General features: G+C 45.3%; 1 protein-coding gene across 5 annotated transcripts in view; it reads right to left on the bottom strand.

Moving 5' to 3' along the window:
* Positions 1 to 5,032: 5,032 nt before the first annotated feature.
* The window catches only part of YAP1 (Yes1 associated transcriptional regulator), a 202,615-nt gene continuing 191,131 nt past the window's right edge, over positions 5,033 to 16,516 (bottom strand). For 3 of the 5 annotated variants that reach the window (XM_078656999.1, XM_078657000.1, XM_078657002.1), the window contains one exon: positions 5,033 to 7,794. In XM_078656999.1, the coding sequence (XP_078513125.1) occupies positions 7,556 to 7,794 (239 nt within the window). In that variant the 3' untranslated portion in view covers positions 5,033 to 7,555. The remainder of the gene's footprint in view (positions 7,795 to 16,516) is intronic. The other 2 variants (XM_078657001.1, XM_078657003.1) reach the window with 1 other exon arrangement.

The raw sequence follows: 16,516 nt of genomic DNA, 5'->3' as shown, positions 1-16,516 counted from the left end.
GGTAGTTGATGTGCATCTTCTTTTGCTGTATTGTCCATAGTCCCTGCACTGTGTAGTGGAGTACGTGAGCTCCCCATCCCTGGAGAGACGCGTCCGCCGTCAGGATGATCTGTGGGACAGGCTCTTGGAACGGTCGGCCCTTGCAAAGGTTGTGTGGATTCCACCAATGCAGAGAGTTGTATGCCCGACCGGTGACCAACACTAGGTCTTTCAACTGTCCCTGAGCCTGATTCCACTGATGCGCTAAGCATTCCTGGAGCGGACGCATATGTAACCTCGCGTGCGGGACTATGAAAATGCAGGAGGCCATCATGCCTATCAACTGCATGAACAGTCTCGCAGGAAGCGAGTGTTGCGGTTGGAACTGTTGGATTAGCGACTGGATGTTGTTGATCCGCGCGGTCGTTGGCTGAGCCGTGGCTGCCAGAGTATTGATTGCTGCACCTAGATATTGCCGCACATGGGCCGGCTGAAGGTGCGACTTTGGATAGTTCAGGGAGAAGCCCAGACTGTGAAGAAGGTGAATGGTGTGGGACATGTCGGCGGCGCACTGCTGGGCCGACTGTGCCTGAACCAGCCAGTCGTCCAGATAAGGGTAGACATGGATGTGTTGTCTCCTGAGGTGCGCTGCCACCGTCGCTAGACATCTGGTGAACACTCTGGGGGCCGTGGTCACTCCGAAAGGAAGGACCTTGAATTGATAATGCCGATTTTGAATGGTGAATCTGAGGTATTCTTTGTGTGATGGATGGAGTGGAATGTGGAAGTAAGCATCCTTGAGGTCCAAGGTTGCGAGGAAGTCCCCCTGAGTGAGTAACGGAAGAACTTGCTGCAGCGTTAGCATGTGGAAGTGTTCCGAGAGAATGTATTGGTTTAGGGCCGGAGGTCGAGAATAGGCCTGAGGGACCCGTCCTTCTTTGGGATTAAGAAGTACAGGGAGTACACCCCTGTGCCTTCCTCCTCCACTGGCACGAGCTCTATAGCGCCCTTTTGCAGTATGACAATAACCTCCTGCTGCAATAAGTGCAAATGCTCTGTGGACATAGGACGGTGTTTTGGTGGTATGTTGGGTGGAGTGGATGTGAGCTCCAAACAATAACCGAACTGGATAAGTTTCCTGACCCACCTGTCTGTGGTGATGGATTTCCAGACTGGCAGGAACTGCTGGAGTCTCCCCCGACAGGTGTGGAATGGTCGGGGGGCAGTGACAGGGCGTCACTGTTTGTTGGAGGCAGAGGAACGGGAGTTGTTGTTGCCCTTGCCTCTGCCCTTGGCGTTGTTGCCCCGATAACCTCCTCTATTTTGTTTGGGGTAAGAGGATTGCGCCCCACCTTTATTGAATTGTGTTTGCTGGGTCATTTGGCCTCTGGAAACACCCCTATTGCCTGAGCAACGAAAAGTGCTCCCCCGAAACTGTTGGGATTGGAGAGCTCCCATGGACTTGGCAGTCTAAGGTATCCTTTTTTATTTTTTTCAAGGTGGTATCCACCTCAGGACCAAATAATCTGTCAGGGTTAACTGGCTGGTTGAGGATGGTAGTTTGGATCTCAGGCTTAAATCCAGAGATTCTGAGCCATGCTTGTCGTCTTAACATCACACTGGTGTTAATTGCCCTGGCTGCAATGTCCGCAACGTCTAGTGCACACTTAATTGAAGCGTTGGAGATGAGCTTCCCTTCCTGGATAAGCATCTCCGCAGCCTCCTTATATTGGTCAGGGAGATGTTGCAACAGGGTCTCTAGTGTGTCGTAGTGTGCCCTGTCGTATCGTGCCAAGAGCGCCTACGTGTTAGAGATACACCAGATATTGGCCGCCTGAGCTGCTACTCTCTTTCCTGATGCTTCTAGCACTTTGGACTCTTTGTCCGGGGGAGGAGCTTCACCAGTGGTTTGCGAATTTGTCCTCTTGCGGGCATTAGAAGCGACCAGGGAGTCCAATGGCAACTGGCCCTTGATGTAGGTGGGATCGCCAGGTGCCGGTCGGTATTTTTTCTCAATTCTAGGGTTGACCACCCTTGCCCGTGTGGGCTCTTTGAAAATGTCCGCAGCATGTTTGAGGACCCCTTTCAGCATTGGGAGGGTTTTCACAGTCTTTTCAGCTGTTGAAAAAGTGTCAAAGAGGAAGTCCACCTCCACAGGGTCAGCATGCAGTTCAACGTCGTGGTTCTTAGCCGCCCTTTCAATCAAGGCATTGAATGCCGCAGAATCCTCAGTGGAAGATGTTTTGATATTGTATATCTGAGGGTCAAGGGCGGGTTGCTGATCCCCCTGGTCACCTGTGTCCACCCATGCGTCCTGTTGTGCATCAGGATCTGTGTGGGCCGGGAAGCTGTATTCTTCATCTTGATCCCCAGCATCCTCGGCATCGGAATAAGTTGGCGCGGGCGTGGCAACCCTTTGAGTCCGAGGAGTCAGTGGTTCGACCAAGACCGGTGAATCAGAAGCAGGCCTTTTGCGCTTCAAAGGAATGGTAGACGACTCCAGAGGTGTCGTCGCCGTAATTTTTCGCTTGTAAAGCGTAAGCTTCCCAGTGTCGGCATCGATGAAACGTTCCGACTGTTCCTCCATTAATGGTGGTCGATGCGTTAAGCCCCCAGCCGGGAGAGTAGGCGTCGACCCCACAGCACTCTGCGATTTCGCTTCGGGCACCGCCCGTGGTGCGAAGGCCTTCGGTGCCACCTTCGGCGGCAACGTGAAGAGGAGTGGCGTCGATGACTTGGAGGTGGGGACCGACTGCTTCGGTGCGGAAGGCGTTTTGGGGTCTTCTGCCGAAGCCTTGTCCCTGATACGCTTGAGGGAGTCCAAGACCTGCTTTGTGAAGGAAGCGGACGGCTTCGCCGATATGACAGACTACCTCGGTCCAGCAACGTGTGAAGACTCGAGCGTCGATGACTTGGGCTGTTCGGTCCGAGGCTTGACCGTGTTGGCGTCCTGGGCAACCGCTTTAGGGGCACCAATCTTTGGCTCAATGCCCTTGCTGGTCTTCGGCTCGACGCCCTTTGCGGCCCTCGGCTCCGCGCCCTTGCTTGGCTTCGGCTCGACGCCCGACCCGGACTTCGGCTCGACGCCCTTGCTCGACTGAGTCTGGACGGCCTTCTTGGGCTTCTGCTCGACGCCTTTGGTCTGCTTCGGCTGGACGGATTTCACCGACTTTGCCGGGTCGACAGGCTTATTCGACCTGGGCTGTCCCGACACCTCGGAAGACGAGGGTGTCGCAGAAGGTTTCGGTTTCGAAGGCGCCTGAACCACTTTAGGTAGTGTGGACACCGAACGTTTCACTTTCGGTTTCGGTAATGGCGGCTCTGTCGAAGTGTCCATAGCCGGACCGGGAGGCGGGCCGTGGATTTTGGTAGAAGGTCTTGGGTAAGGCCGATAGGCGAACCCTCGACCTGAGCCTTCGTAAGTGTTCGAACGGGGCATAGCTCGTCCTCTGAGCTATCTTCCATGGCCCCATAGGCCTCATCGTCGTCTCCTACCTCGTCGACTACTTCTTGTACGGGTAGGCCTTGGACATCCACTTGATAGTCGTAGTCGACTTCTTCCGCTGGAGGTGAAATCTGCAGCTGAACGTCGTGTTCGTCTGCTTCCTCGCTGTCGAAGATGTCCACCGGTGCCGGGGCCGACTGCCGGGCCTCCATGCGCGCCACGCGCCGAAGCGTTTTCTTCGAACGAAATCGGGAACAAGCCATACAGTTGGCTTCATCGTGGTCCGGCGATAGGCACTTGTTGCACACCGGGTGGACGTCGATGTGTGGGTACTTCGATCCGCACACGGGACACTTCTTGAACGGGCTCCGTTCCATGTCGCGTCGTCGAGGGTTTTGCTGCGCCGACTGGGCCTCGAGCACCAAAGAGTCACGCGACTCCCTGGATGTCGAACTCGGGAGGCGAGTCCGAACAGAACCGGGCACCGAACGCAAACAATACCGACGATAAGAGAAAAAGGCCTTTTGGCCTCGAGAATATTGTCGATTCCGAACTGGAGAGAACGAAAGTACATCCGAACTCAATGGCGAAAAAAAAAACAATCTGGGGATGGAGTCGATGCCCATGCGCACTGTAGTCCAGGGGAGGAGCCACCTATGTCGTGATACTTCGAAGAGTCTTCCAGGACAACAATGTGCAATCATCCGGACCCAACACTAGGCGGCGATCTGTGCTATAGATATGAATTCAGCAGCCCACATGCCTCGAACAGGCTATTATCTACACCAGATATTTTTTGAGGTGCTGCAGTCTTTAGAATTTCTGAGATGGACATTTTAGTCACTGTTGCAAAGACAGTGGAGGTGAGCAGCAAGGGCGGGAAGGAGAAATGGAGATTTCCATCAATCTGGTAGAAGGCTGCAACTGCTACTAAGGTAAATTATATTATGGTTCTATCTGGGTTGCACATAACTAGGCAAAGAAAACTGAATAGGCAATATGAGTTCTCTTATAAGAGACATAACAGGACATAAGATGGCCTTTCCGTATTCAAAATTAGTTCGTCAAACCCGGAATAAAGCAAACTGCAAACAAGGGTGGTGATTACTATGGTTGTCTAGCAAGACACTCACACCGTCCTGCTCCTTATGCATGGGCAACCTAAATTGAGCAGAATGCAAAACAGCACATTATGTCATACAGAATGAGAGAAGGAACACAGACCTATAAAACAAATAACCTGTTAAGAACACTAAATGTACATCATTCATAGAGGGCTACTGTATTCGAAAATTGCCCTGTAGATACTCAGTAATATATATAATCTACCAATGCAAGTCAAGGGTGACAAACATTATATCCAAGGGAAGAAAAACCCTCACTAGGTAACTAACTGCAGTTTAAAACATGATTGTTATTTTATGAAAACTACTATGTAACATGTGGAAAAGTTTAGATAGAGTTTGCTGTTCATTTTAAACATTTATGCAAGCTATGTGTTTCTGAACAAAGGAAGCACCCTTAACTTTATTAACAACACAAACCACATAATATAACTAGCAAACAGGTATGCTGATAACATTTAAGAAAAGCACTCATTTAAACAACTTCATATAATATTACATGTATTTATTGTGTGCATTAAAGGGTTTTCTATAATAAAACATTTACAAATGAGTTCGTCCTAGACACAGCAGAGAGAAGTTGACCCTAACTTTAGGCAAAACTAATTGTATAAAAACATGCTTTCAAATAAAGAATACGATACAATTTCATCCAACGTGCAAAACCTTTAGTATTACATTTTGTGATTTTTTGCATTGCTTATGTTCAAACACTTATTGGAAAATTTTCTATCTATGCCATTTTCTGCCACCTCAATGTTAACTTAATTTTAAAGTAGCATACATAAATATTTTCTTCAAAAGAGTAGGTCTATTAAGAATAAACCATTTCAACAAGTTTAAATGGATAAAGCATAAATTCTGTGACATTACAGTTTGCTGTCAGTGAATCACATATATGCTTTTTTTTATAACCAATAACAAACACATAGGAAAAGCAAAGGATGAATGTTTTAATATTCTAAGACCTACATCATGATGTAAATATCTCAGGTTTATCATTCAATCAGTTACAGATTTCAATATGTTACTCTGGGATTAGAGTGGCAGACCTGCTTTCTACTCCGTAATAAAATAAACAGATTTCTTTCCATTAGTGTCATATCAATTCAAAGAAAACGTAGCACGGAATAGCAAAATGTTATTTTTGATTCAAAATACATTTCTTTACCACTGGATTATAATTTGATGTATTCATTTAGCTTTTCAAACGATGCAAAACGAAACTGTTTTTCATAAATACACAAAGTTCCAGCAGAACAAGTTTTCCATGTTTCACTGAAACATCAAAATGAGAAATCTCTCAAAGTTTGATTTTTATTAAAATATATCAAAGTTTTAATGTTTGAGCAATTCAAGAACTCCCAGTTTGTGTCAGTACCTACACCAATTATACCAATTAATGTATAAGCAGTTTAGTGTTCAATTTCATAGAAAAATACTTCATAGCTTATACTAAAAAAGTTGATCATGCTCATTTGTTCCTTTAAAAAATACTCTTTGGAAACAGTGACAATGCTTGCAGCAAAAACAAAGCATAACATGTATGTCTGTAAAAAATAATGAGTACAGTCATTTATTCATCTTTCATCCAACTACAATCTACTATATTATGTACACTCCATTGCCTAATCACAACGCCCACTAACACTTTTCCCTGCAATCTTCTCTATAAACTGTCCTTACTTTTCATTACACAAGTGGGCCGTAGTGTTGTAAAATGTTGTAGTTAAAAACAATTGTTTTAACTCCATTACATAGAAGAGGAGAAGACCGCCTTTTATTCCTCCACATGTTCAGATTGTTGCTTTCATCTATTAAAAAAAAAAACCACTCCTTACCGCTGTTTACTAATGCCTTTCAAAAAACATGCGCAAAAACGTGACCACCTTATAACCCTCACCAGTCAAATTCCTCCAGACCACTATTACACGTGTCTTTATCAAAAACATCCATAGAAGAAAAGACAACACTGGCTATTTATCAGAAAAATATAATCCAATACCATAAAAATATATATATATGTATGATGGGAATTACAGAATAAGAAAACTACCTTGTTCAAGTTATAGCTGACATATATAAAAACAGACATTTAAATAAGACTGAAATGCACGCATTGTGATTTCACTATCAAACAAACTACCTAAGTTCCTGAACTACACTTTGACGAAAATCACCTGACCTTGATTATACTAACAAGCTATCACCTTAATATACGTGCAGTGGAGTGTCTAGCAGAATAAGGCAACTCAAAACCAGTCTTTTTCCTCAGCGGCCCCATCATTTGACCTGTTAGTACCAAACCAGGTATGGGCACACTACCTCTCCCACCACTTACACAATAGCTCGCTTTTATCTGACACCATATTTAACATGATAAAAAAAACACTGTTTTGTATATGGTAAAAGTGATATATAAGAAAAACTTTAATCACAATCATAAAAATATATGACGACCAAAAGCACTTTGCCAGTTATAAAGAAACTGGGAGTATTTAAAAACATGCAAAGAGCCTGTAGTCCTGGTTTGCGGCATCTCCCAAATCAGCACTGAGTTTTTTATCACTTGCGTCATTTTTGGATTGCCAGACCATCATGTAATGTACACCCTTTTTTTTTTACAGGCTGGAGAGGAGGAGTGAACATGCAGATGTTTAAAATACAATCAAAAATGGCTAAAATCATATCCACAAAATAAAAGTAGAGAACATTGAACTAATTTCCCATTCGGTCACTTTTTGCCATTTTAACCAATACTTGCGTCGGCAAATGAAACACATTAAACAAAGGTTGATTCTTCGGGCTCTCAACTGAGGAAGAGGTCAGCAAAACAATACAAAGCAGCAGTGTCCAGGGAAGGGCAAATATTTTGGCTGAAAGAATCTTGTTGAATGTTTATCTTTCCTGAAGAGAAGTCAAAAGTCTCTAAGAAAGGCTTGTTTTTCACTTCCGGTACAGAGATGTCTCATTTTTAGATCCTTCACAGATGTTTCAAAAGTACCTCCTATAACCATGTGAGAAAGCTCTCTTTATCTAGTTTGGTAGCTGCCAGCACAGATTCCATGTCATTCAGAATGTCAGAACTCAAAGCCTCCTGCAGGCTGGGCATTAGTTCTTCTCCCTCTACATTCATGGCTTCTCCTTCTAGTGTCCCAAGATCCACGTTAGTGCCCGGTAGGGCCTCTAGATAATCTGGGAAACGGTTCTGCTGAGAAGGTATGTTGCTTTGGTTCACTGCTTCGCCTAGTAATGAAAGGGAACAAATACACAAGCATTCTTATCACCCATGGCAACTTTAAAAACAAACAATTTCACTTGATATATATATTTTTATATAGTCGGCATATCTGTGTTTGGCTAAATTTTCAATAAACAATATAGGAACTGACATACCAGACACGCATTGTCTACAAACTTGTTGCAATCACGTAATTTTCTTTTTTTTTTTTAAACAGGCAATACACAAGTGCAGGATGACCTTTAAAGTTACACTTTTAACCGCACATGGCACAAATGTCCTAGGGCCCACACTAGGTCAAGAGGGCTGGCGGTACAACGTTGCTGAAGCAGGTTCACTGAAGAAGTATCTGGTAGCCAGAAAGCAGACAAGGGTCCATGCAACTCAATTAACAGATAACTGCATTACTGGCACTAAGAACACATTGTATACTTCTTGCACAACTTCACAAACTTACTGAAAACGATGATAGAACCACATTGTATACATTTTGCAGGTCTGCTAATGTAATGCCTAAAGCACAGTTCCCCGAAGTGAAATGGTTCACAATACTGAGCATAAAATAAAAAATAAAAAAACACAAGTAAGCATAGTTTCAATCTACTTACAAAGTCATGCAGCTAGGGTGAGAAGGCAGTCCCCAATTTAGAACCACATTACTCTGTGGTCCAGCTGCAGCATATGGCATGACGACATGCAGAATATAAAAGACATGAGTGGCATGATGGAACATTACCACCTACATATTGGAATGTACAGGGAAATAATGCTAATCAGATTCCATCCTAAAAACCACCAGTGACAGATTACTTGGGCTGTTACGGTGATCAAGAATTCTTGATTTTGTGCCTCCCTAAACGTTCAATAAAACATTATTCTAGCATTTTCTGTCTGCATCACACTTGTCTCAGTGGTGGCAAAAGATTTCAGAGCTAGATGCACTGTCCTAAGGTTCAGAAGATTGATTTGATATGACAACCCTTTTGCAGAAAGCGGAACTTGAATGAGACATGCTGTAGTCTGAAACACTTGCTGACCCTTCAGCTGGGATAAAGTCTTTTATCAACCAACTGCATTGAGGGTAGAAAGTAGATTACTTTTTATGGGATGTACTGCTACCACTGTCATGCATTTCATGAAGGTGCATGAACCCCATATTTGGAAGTTCTGAAGGATTCTGTATGAATAATTCAAACGTCCTACTGCACATGTGAAAATGCATCCTTCAATACAATGACATCACAGCCCCTGCTGGAGAATAAGTTAATGTTTCCTTTTAGGGACAATGAAACAGGCTCTACCACTGGTTTTTGTGGTAGCTGGTGAATTTCGTTCTGTAGATCTTGAAGGTTAACTCTTCAAGACGTTTAGTGGAATTGCACACAGTGTCCTGAACATTAAGGTATAGCTATTTTCCACACTATTCATACCACATACACTTTTGCCTTTTCCTATTATCAGAAGTGGTGGCGGTGTTTGGAGCAGAAGCATGTCTAGGACATGTCGTGATCACTTTATCCCGCAAACATACACAATGGATCAGATTTTGAGGTCATAGGCATCATATAACGGCAACTGCTTGGTCAAGGTGGTCTTCAACCAGCAGAAGAGGCTTGGTCTATCTTAGTCCAAGGAGCAGAGAATATTAAGTTTGGTTATCCCACACTGACTCCACAAGCAAGCATCTTGGAAGGTTTCAATCTGGTCAATGGCTGAGACCATCAATGTTGCTAGAGGTATGAGAAGTGTACCTTTCTTTGGCTCTAGTGAGGAGTATCTCGTGATGTAGATGGGATGTCGGCATGCCTTTGGATTTTCTGTAGTGTGGTTGTAGATATCTGAAGATCTGAATATGTAAACAATGGTGTGTGGGAGTCCAGTATTATCCCTGGAAGGAGGAGGTGTTATCATAAGTGGCAGCACTTTTGATGACGAGGATGAACAAGAACCCGCAGCAATAGTGTTTAGCCAGAACTCTGTTTTCATAGAACAACTTTGATACTGAAATCGTATCTATTTTTTAAACACTATCTCTTCAATAGAATCAAAGTGCTTTTCCAGAGGTTAACAGCAGCTCTTTTCAGAGCAATTCTGATCCTACATTTTGATAAAAACGTTAGGGACAACAATCTCTAACCAAAAGCGCAAGAGAGAAATTATACACCTTTAAGTAAGGAAACATCACAAAATCACGCAGTAGCGGATTCTAGCAAAATTTTGCAAGATAACAATACAGACAGCATTCAAAAGCTAAATGTTAATTTTCAGAAATAGTGATAAGCAAGATGTGCAATGTTTATAGGACAATGCTTCTGAGCTTATGCTTTCCAATAAACATTCTAGCTTAGTAACTGGTTGTATGCTAATATTGATGCTTCTGATAAGTTTCCTAATTATTTGCGGCCTGGGACTGAAATCAAACAGAGACGTTCAACCCAAGTTATGGGAGGAAAAAAAAAACCAAGATGCCCGTTTACTGACTACTTTACCAGCAGTATTATCCCAGAATCGGGGCGGAGATCAATTCTCCATTCCATTCACAAGAAGGCCTTAAGTGTGACCCCAAAAGCTAGATTTATAGTAACTTCAAGAAGGCATTCATTAGTCTACACAGTTTGTCTAGGAGGGGGAGTGGGGGAAGAGAGGAGAAGAGGGATAAATTTAGGACTGCTGCCGACCTTATTAAAGGTCATATTTTTTATATACAAACAAGTGGAGTCAGGTAAAGGTGGGAGATAAAAAAATCTCTCTCTCTCTCTCTCTCTCTCTCTCTATATATATCTATATATATATATATATATATATATATATAAACTAAACTAAGGCCGCGTTCTGGACTCCTTAATGTTCAATATGTACATGTTAAACATTGGAACACTCCTAATCAAACAGCAAGCCTGCCTAAACGAAATGGTTACTTACGGGTGTGAGAAATTTGCCACAGATTCACATTCTGTACATTATTATGCCATGTAGCGGCTGGGTCCAGAATCGTCTCTTTGTAGTCTTTTATTCTCCCTTCTAGGTGTTATCAATTATTTGGGGTCATGTCCACCCTCCTGTGACGTCAGACATTCGCCATGAAAGCCCCTCTGTGTGGTCGCCACCTTCAAATTCTCTGGGTGACTTCTACCCTTATTTGGGCTTCCTATAGAGCTCTTATATAATGAGATTTCTGCCATAATTTGTCGCAAAACTACACGGCACCAAATGGACTAGCGGACTTTGTAACAGGACAAGTAGTTTTATGAAGCAACCTGTCCCATGGACATTAGATATTTTATTAAATTCAAAACCCCTGGGAAGACTGCTCTATTGAAGTGCCCAGTGGAAACGGAGGTTCCACTCCAGTGAGCACAAGGGACCCAGAGAATGCATGAGGTCAGCAGCTTAGTCGAAGAAGACCAAAATTAGAGACCCAGAATTGGGCCCGAAACATCGGGATAGCATCCTCAATGTAGTGAGCTTGTTGCAGGGATGAAATGCTTTTAATGCTACCAAGTCGGGAAGACGCCTATGTAGGGAATCCTTTTTGCAGGCATCAGATAGAAAAACCCCAGGGATGAAAGAAGGGTGGTTGTCATTTGAAGATGGTGTGCAACTCACTGCAGCAATCCTGCCTTGAGCAGCCAGTTCATTTATTCCCGATCTGGAAGGTGGGCAGCAACAGCCATCATCACATTCATAAACACCCATGGAGGTCATAGGATAGAATAGAGAATTGGATATGCTTCAACCTCACCAAAACCTAAGACCGCATCTGTAGGACGAGCACGTAAAAGTAAGTGGCATTTAAGTCTAGGGATACTCTCTAATTTCCGAGGACAAGGGCAGAAAGAACCTTAGCCAGGGTCAGCATTTTTAATTTGTACTTCTGCAGCAAGGCGATAAGAGGGTGAAAATTCAAAATTGGCCTTGGCCCTCTGTCCCTCTTGAGTATCTGCAAATAGCAGAAGTAACATCCCTCACCCTTTTCCGACTCCTCTTTTTAGAAAGTGGACATTTCTCTGCACTTACTGCTCTGTGTGCCTGATAGACTCTCTAACACACGCCTGGGCGATGGCTGCATTGGTGCATTCCTCCCAGACTGTCACAACACAGGGCACTCAACTTCATATGCATACTGATGGGTCATTCTGGGCAAGAGAGAGGAGGTAACTTCACTTGAATAGGCAATTTCCTGTCTCCACACAAATTACTGATTTACCCACCAATATCTAGGCTAGCAGACAGGACTGGGCTGAAAGGGGACCTGTGCACTTCAGAGAGTTCTTCTGAAGTCACCTTAACGCCAAAGTCACTTTTGTGTTTAAGTAATGGGTCTCTGACCCCCATCTAATCAGACATTTTTGGACCTGCATTCTAACATCACTGGCTCTACATCTGCAAATTACCAGAAGGGCTGTTGTGCTGCCATAAGGTACTGCCGCTCTGCTAACTGCTCTGCTGTGTTGGCCTGTTGCCTTTTTGCTGTGCTACCGTCCAAGGAGCTCTCAAAGGGCATGTTGGTGTGCCCTGTCCCACAAAGTTGTTTTGTTCAACAAAAGGAGGGACTGGAGGCCAGTTTAACGAGGTCCAGTGTACGTGCCCCAGGAGGCTAGATTTGAAAAAATGGTACACAGTTCCTCTCTGATGGTTTAAAAGAAATAATAGAAACCCGTGGTAAGGTCACAGATAGACCACTAGTGTATGCAAGAAGGAAGGAGGAAGGAGGGGGAATTCTCCTTTTGGAACTAGGGCTCTCACACACCCAGCAAGCTAGGAGTCATGCTTCATCATTTGAGCCTGCCCCTCGTCAGGTCGGCGATGCAATACCTGACGGGCACCCGAAACTGGGGCTCTTTATTGGGGATCTTTTGTTCCTACCAGTTGGTGCAGTGGGGGTGAGAGGCCAAGTTTGGGTAAATGTAGTGAAAAGGTGAGTTTAAAATAGGTCAGTCAGTCCTATCCCAACTTTATTCTGTAGGTAAACTGCCTAGTTAAAAGGTAGAGAGGGGCCTAACCTAGTCGTGAGGTGTCTAGATGTAAGGGCCCTACTCTCAGATGATCTACATGTTTCGTGTCTCTGGAGTCAATGAAGTACAGGACACTTCTTCAGGATCGTGTGTCATACTATCTACAGCGGAAGGTAAGTGTAAAACTACATACCCCAAGTTTCCATAGTAGACCTAAGCTGTATGCTCATTGTCATGCAACAGTTGTCGGCGGTTGAAAGGACACCAATTGGGTCCGACGACGAGAGTCGTATCTGCCTTCTGACCTACCCTGCTGCTGACACCGGGAAACACACTGGCTTTTGATGCAACTTTGACTGTAGAGTACTGGGTCCCTACTGGACAGGTTCCCAGTACCAGTATTCTTTCCCTACAAACATCTCCAGAATTGGTAATTCTGCCCCCTCCCCCCCCCTGTAAGTCCCTAGTAATTTGTACCCTAGAGTCTGGAGGCTGAAGGGGGTTCCCTTGGAACCCCTCAATAGGACCATGTCACTGTTGCTGAAGGTGGCATGCCCCTGTGAGGTGAAAAAAGCACCAAATCAACATGACACACTGTGTGCCATGCCAGCCAACACTGCCTAAGATTTAGGTTGTCACCTCTCCAGCATGCTTTACCAGCCCTAAGGCAGGGTGCATTATATCCCAGGTGTGGGCATATCTGCTTGAGCAGGGGTGCCACTAAAGTAGTAGGTTCTATTCCCTAATATTGTAAGTGCCAGGGAAGCCATGGAGTACATAGGCTGGGAACATGACAACTCGTGTTCCACAGCACCATTATGGCTTGACTGAACCCACAAGTGTTTGAGTACATGTTTTAATAACTCTCTCACTGGCATAGTTGTGGAGCTGTTTGGTACCAGAGATACCCCCTGAAAACCTACCAACCCTGGTGTGGGCACTGACTGGCTTTGGCAGCCAGCCACCACCAGACAAGTTCCTGGCCCCCTGGGTAGAGAGTCCCTGCTCTCGAGGGCAAGAAACAATTTACACCCTGGTCGAGGTATAATTTCTCCTCCCCCAGGATGGGCCAGTGCTTGAAGAAGGGAAGCTGCAAAGTCCTGCTGCCTCTGTAATGTGACCCTCAGCCTCTGCTGCTCGCAGCCCCGATTTACACCCCCGATTGGGTAAAGCAGCTGGAAAATTCAAAAAGATAGGAGTGTGCCCACCTCTGCCAAGCCCACCTCTAAGGTGGGGGGATGGAAGCGAGGTGAAGCACAACTCTCAGTCCCCACTATCTTGAGTATGGGGGGACCCCTCCAATCAGGGCTAGGTCTATTCCCCATCCCACAGGAGGGTGGCATAATAGAAGGTGTAGTCGCCCCAGGTAAGGTGCCCATTGGCCCTACCAGCTACTCCCCTAAACTGCCTCCTAAATGTAGTACTTAGGGGGCTCCCCCAGGCCTGGTCCTCAGATCTGCAATGAACTAAGAAGAAAGAAAGCACCCTGCAGCAGAAGCCAGAAGACAACAACTGACTAGCCTCCAGCACTACTGGCCTGTCTCAAGCTTCGACAATCATGCCACCTTTTAAACAGCAGTGACCTCCAAAACTCCTGGGAGGATAGTTGCCTTAAATAAAGACTCCAATCTCCTGAGGACAGCAGACCTGTCCAGAAGAAACAGACTCTGGATCCAGGTGGATCCGTGCCCACAGCTCACTCTGCCCCAAACGACCACAGCCTAAGTCTGAGTGGCCCACCTGTGCAGTGAAGTCTTCTATGCGATCCTGACCTTGTGTCCAGCATTGACTGACCTTTCCTGCCTTCCACGTCAGCACCTGCAGTGGGAACCCAGAGGCATCCTCCGACCGTGACTGGCTCCGGTAAGAAGCTTTGCACATTGAAAGGCACCCCTGCATCCGAAGGCCTTGGGCCTTGGTGAGCTGAACAGTCTGTGCCCCTATGACCCACTACATCCCAACTTACCTCTACTGCCATTGGTCTTTCTCCTGCAACTTCCGGTGCCACACCTGCAGCCTATTTACCTTTAAGAAATTCCCCTCTGAAAATAATTCGCCTCTCGACTTTGAATAGGCACCCTGCGCCGAGCTGCCCCTGTGCAGCTGGTGGTGTATGTTTGGCACTGCTTTGTGCCCCACCCACGTGCTTAACCTAACCCCAAAATTTGGCCCCTGCAACCGATTTACTTACATGCAAGAAGTGTGGCTCCAGGCACCCCCTGTCTCCATCGGAAAGCATTGACCACTGCACCCAGCTGCCCCTGTGCCACTGGTGATGCAGTCTTGGTTCTTACCTGATCCCTGTCCCTCGCGGTCTTTTAGCTCCGAAGAATGAAATTTAAAGTTTGATACATACCTGTTCAACCACAATATTGTTTTCGCCGTAGGATTACATTGGACAGTGTGAAAAAGGTTTTCAGTGTTTATTTTTGCAAGTGAATAGTATTTGTATTTAAAATCTTACTTACCTCATTATTATGACGTGGGTCTTAAAATAAAGTACAAACAAAGTTTAATTTTATAAAATTGGCCTGATCTTCTTGAGAAGTGTCTCCATTATTGATCACTGTTGTGCAGTAAGTGTCACACTCTTCTGTGTTAGGTTTAAGACTGCTCGCACAAACTACCACTAATAGAGAACTTTGGGTTTTACATTGAGCGCCCTCCACCTTTGGGTAACCCCTGGACTCTGTGCACGATATTACTACCTAGTGATAATATCATATACAGAGCCAGCTTCCTACAGTTACTTTTCATGACTTTCCATAACAGAAGCGCGGATCTATGAAGTGCACTGACAGGGCCCTGAAAGGGAACAACCCTGACCCTATAAACTCAGGCAGGATGGGGTGAGTCGGTAAGGAATCTGCAGCTAGATCATGTCTCTACCAGATAAAGCGTTACCGAAGGTAAGTAACTTGTCCATCTGATAGACAGCAGTCCGCAGATTCCTTACCTTAGAAGAGATGCCCAAGCAATACCATCCCCAGGGGAGTAACTGCTGACAAGTTTAGACCAGGAAGTCCTGCAGGACAGAGCGGCCAAAAATACTGTCCATGCAGACCTGACTGTCTAGGCAATGGTGACTGGAAAACATGTGCAGGGATTCACCCTTTGCTGCCTGACAAAAGCCAAGGCCTAGAACTCTACGTTGCAACACCATGGTAGCAGCCTTAGCTCTGGTGGAATAAGCCCTTAAGCCTTCAGAAGGCTGCTTTTTGGCTAGAGTGTAGCACATTTTGATGCAGAGGACAACCCATCATGAGATAGTCTTCTCCTGCATGCATGACCTTTCTTAGTTCCTGTGTACCCCACAAAGAGTTGGTCGCCCACCTTGAAATCTTTACTGCATTCAAGGTAGGACGACAATGCTCTTTTTGGGTCCAGATGGCGGAGTTGCTCAACTTCTTTAGAGGGGTGCAGAGTAGCGGAAAAAGTGGGCAAGGTGACAGATTTACCCACATGGAATGGTGTTACCATCTTTGGCAAGAAAGAGGCCCTAGTGCGAAGCACCAACTTATCAGGAAAGATAGCCAGGTAAGGAGGCTTGGATGACAGAGCCTTAACCCTCCTGGCAGACGTGATTGCCACTAAGAAGGCTGTTTTGATAATAAGCAGCCGAGGGGGTATTATGCAGAGGTTCAAGTGGAGCGCACATCAGAAAGGTGAAAAGCAAATTAAGGTTCTACTAAGGCATAATGAAATGGGAAGGTGGGAACAGATGTAAGAGGCCTTTGAGAAATGAATTTACAATGGAAGATTAGAAAAATGT

Source organism: Lissotriton helveticus, chromosome 8 (genome assembly GCF_964261635.1).
Source record: "Lissotriton helveticus chromosome 8, aLisHel1.1, whole genome shotgun sequence".
NCBI classification, from domain to species: domain Eukaryota; kingdom Metazoa; phylum Chordata; class Amphibia; order Caudata; family Salamandridae; genus Lissotriton; species Lissotriton helveticus.
This window is presented reverse-complemented; position numbering and strand designations above follow the sequence as displayed.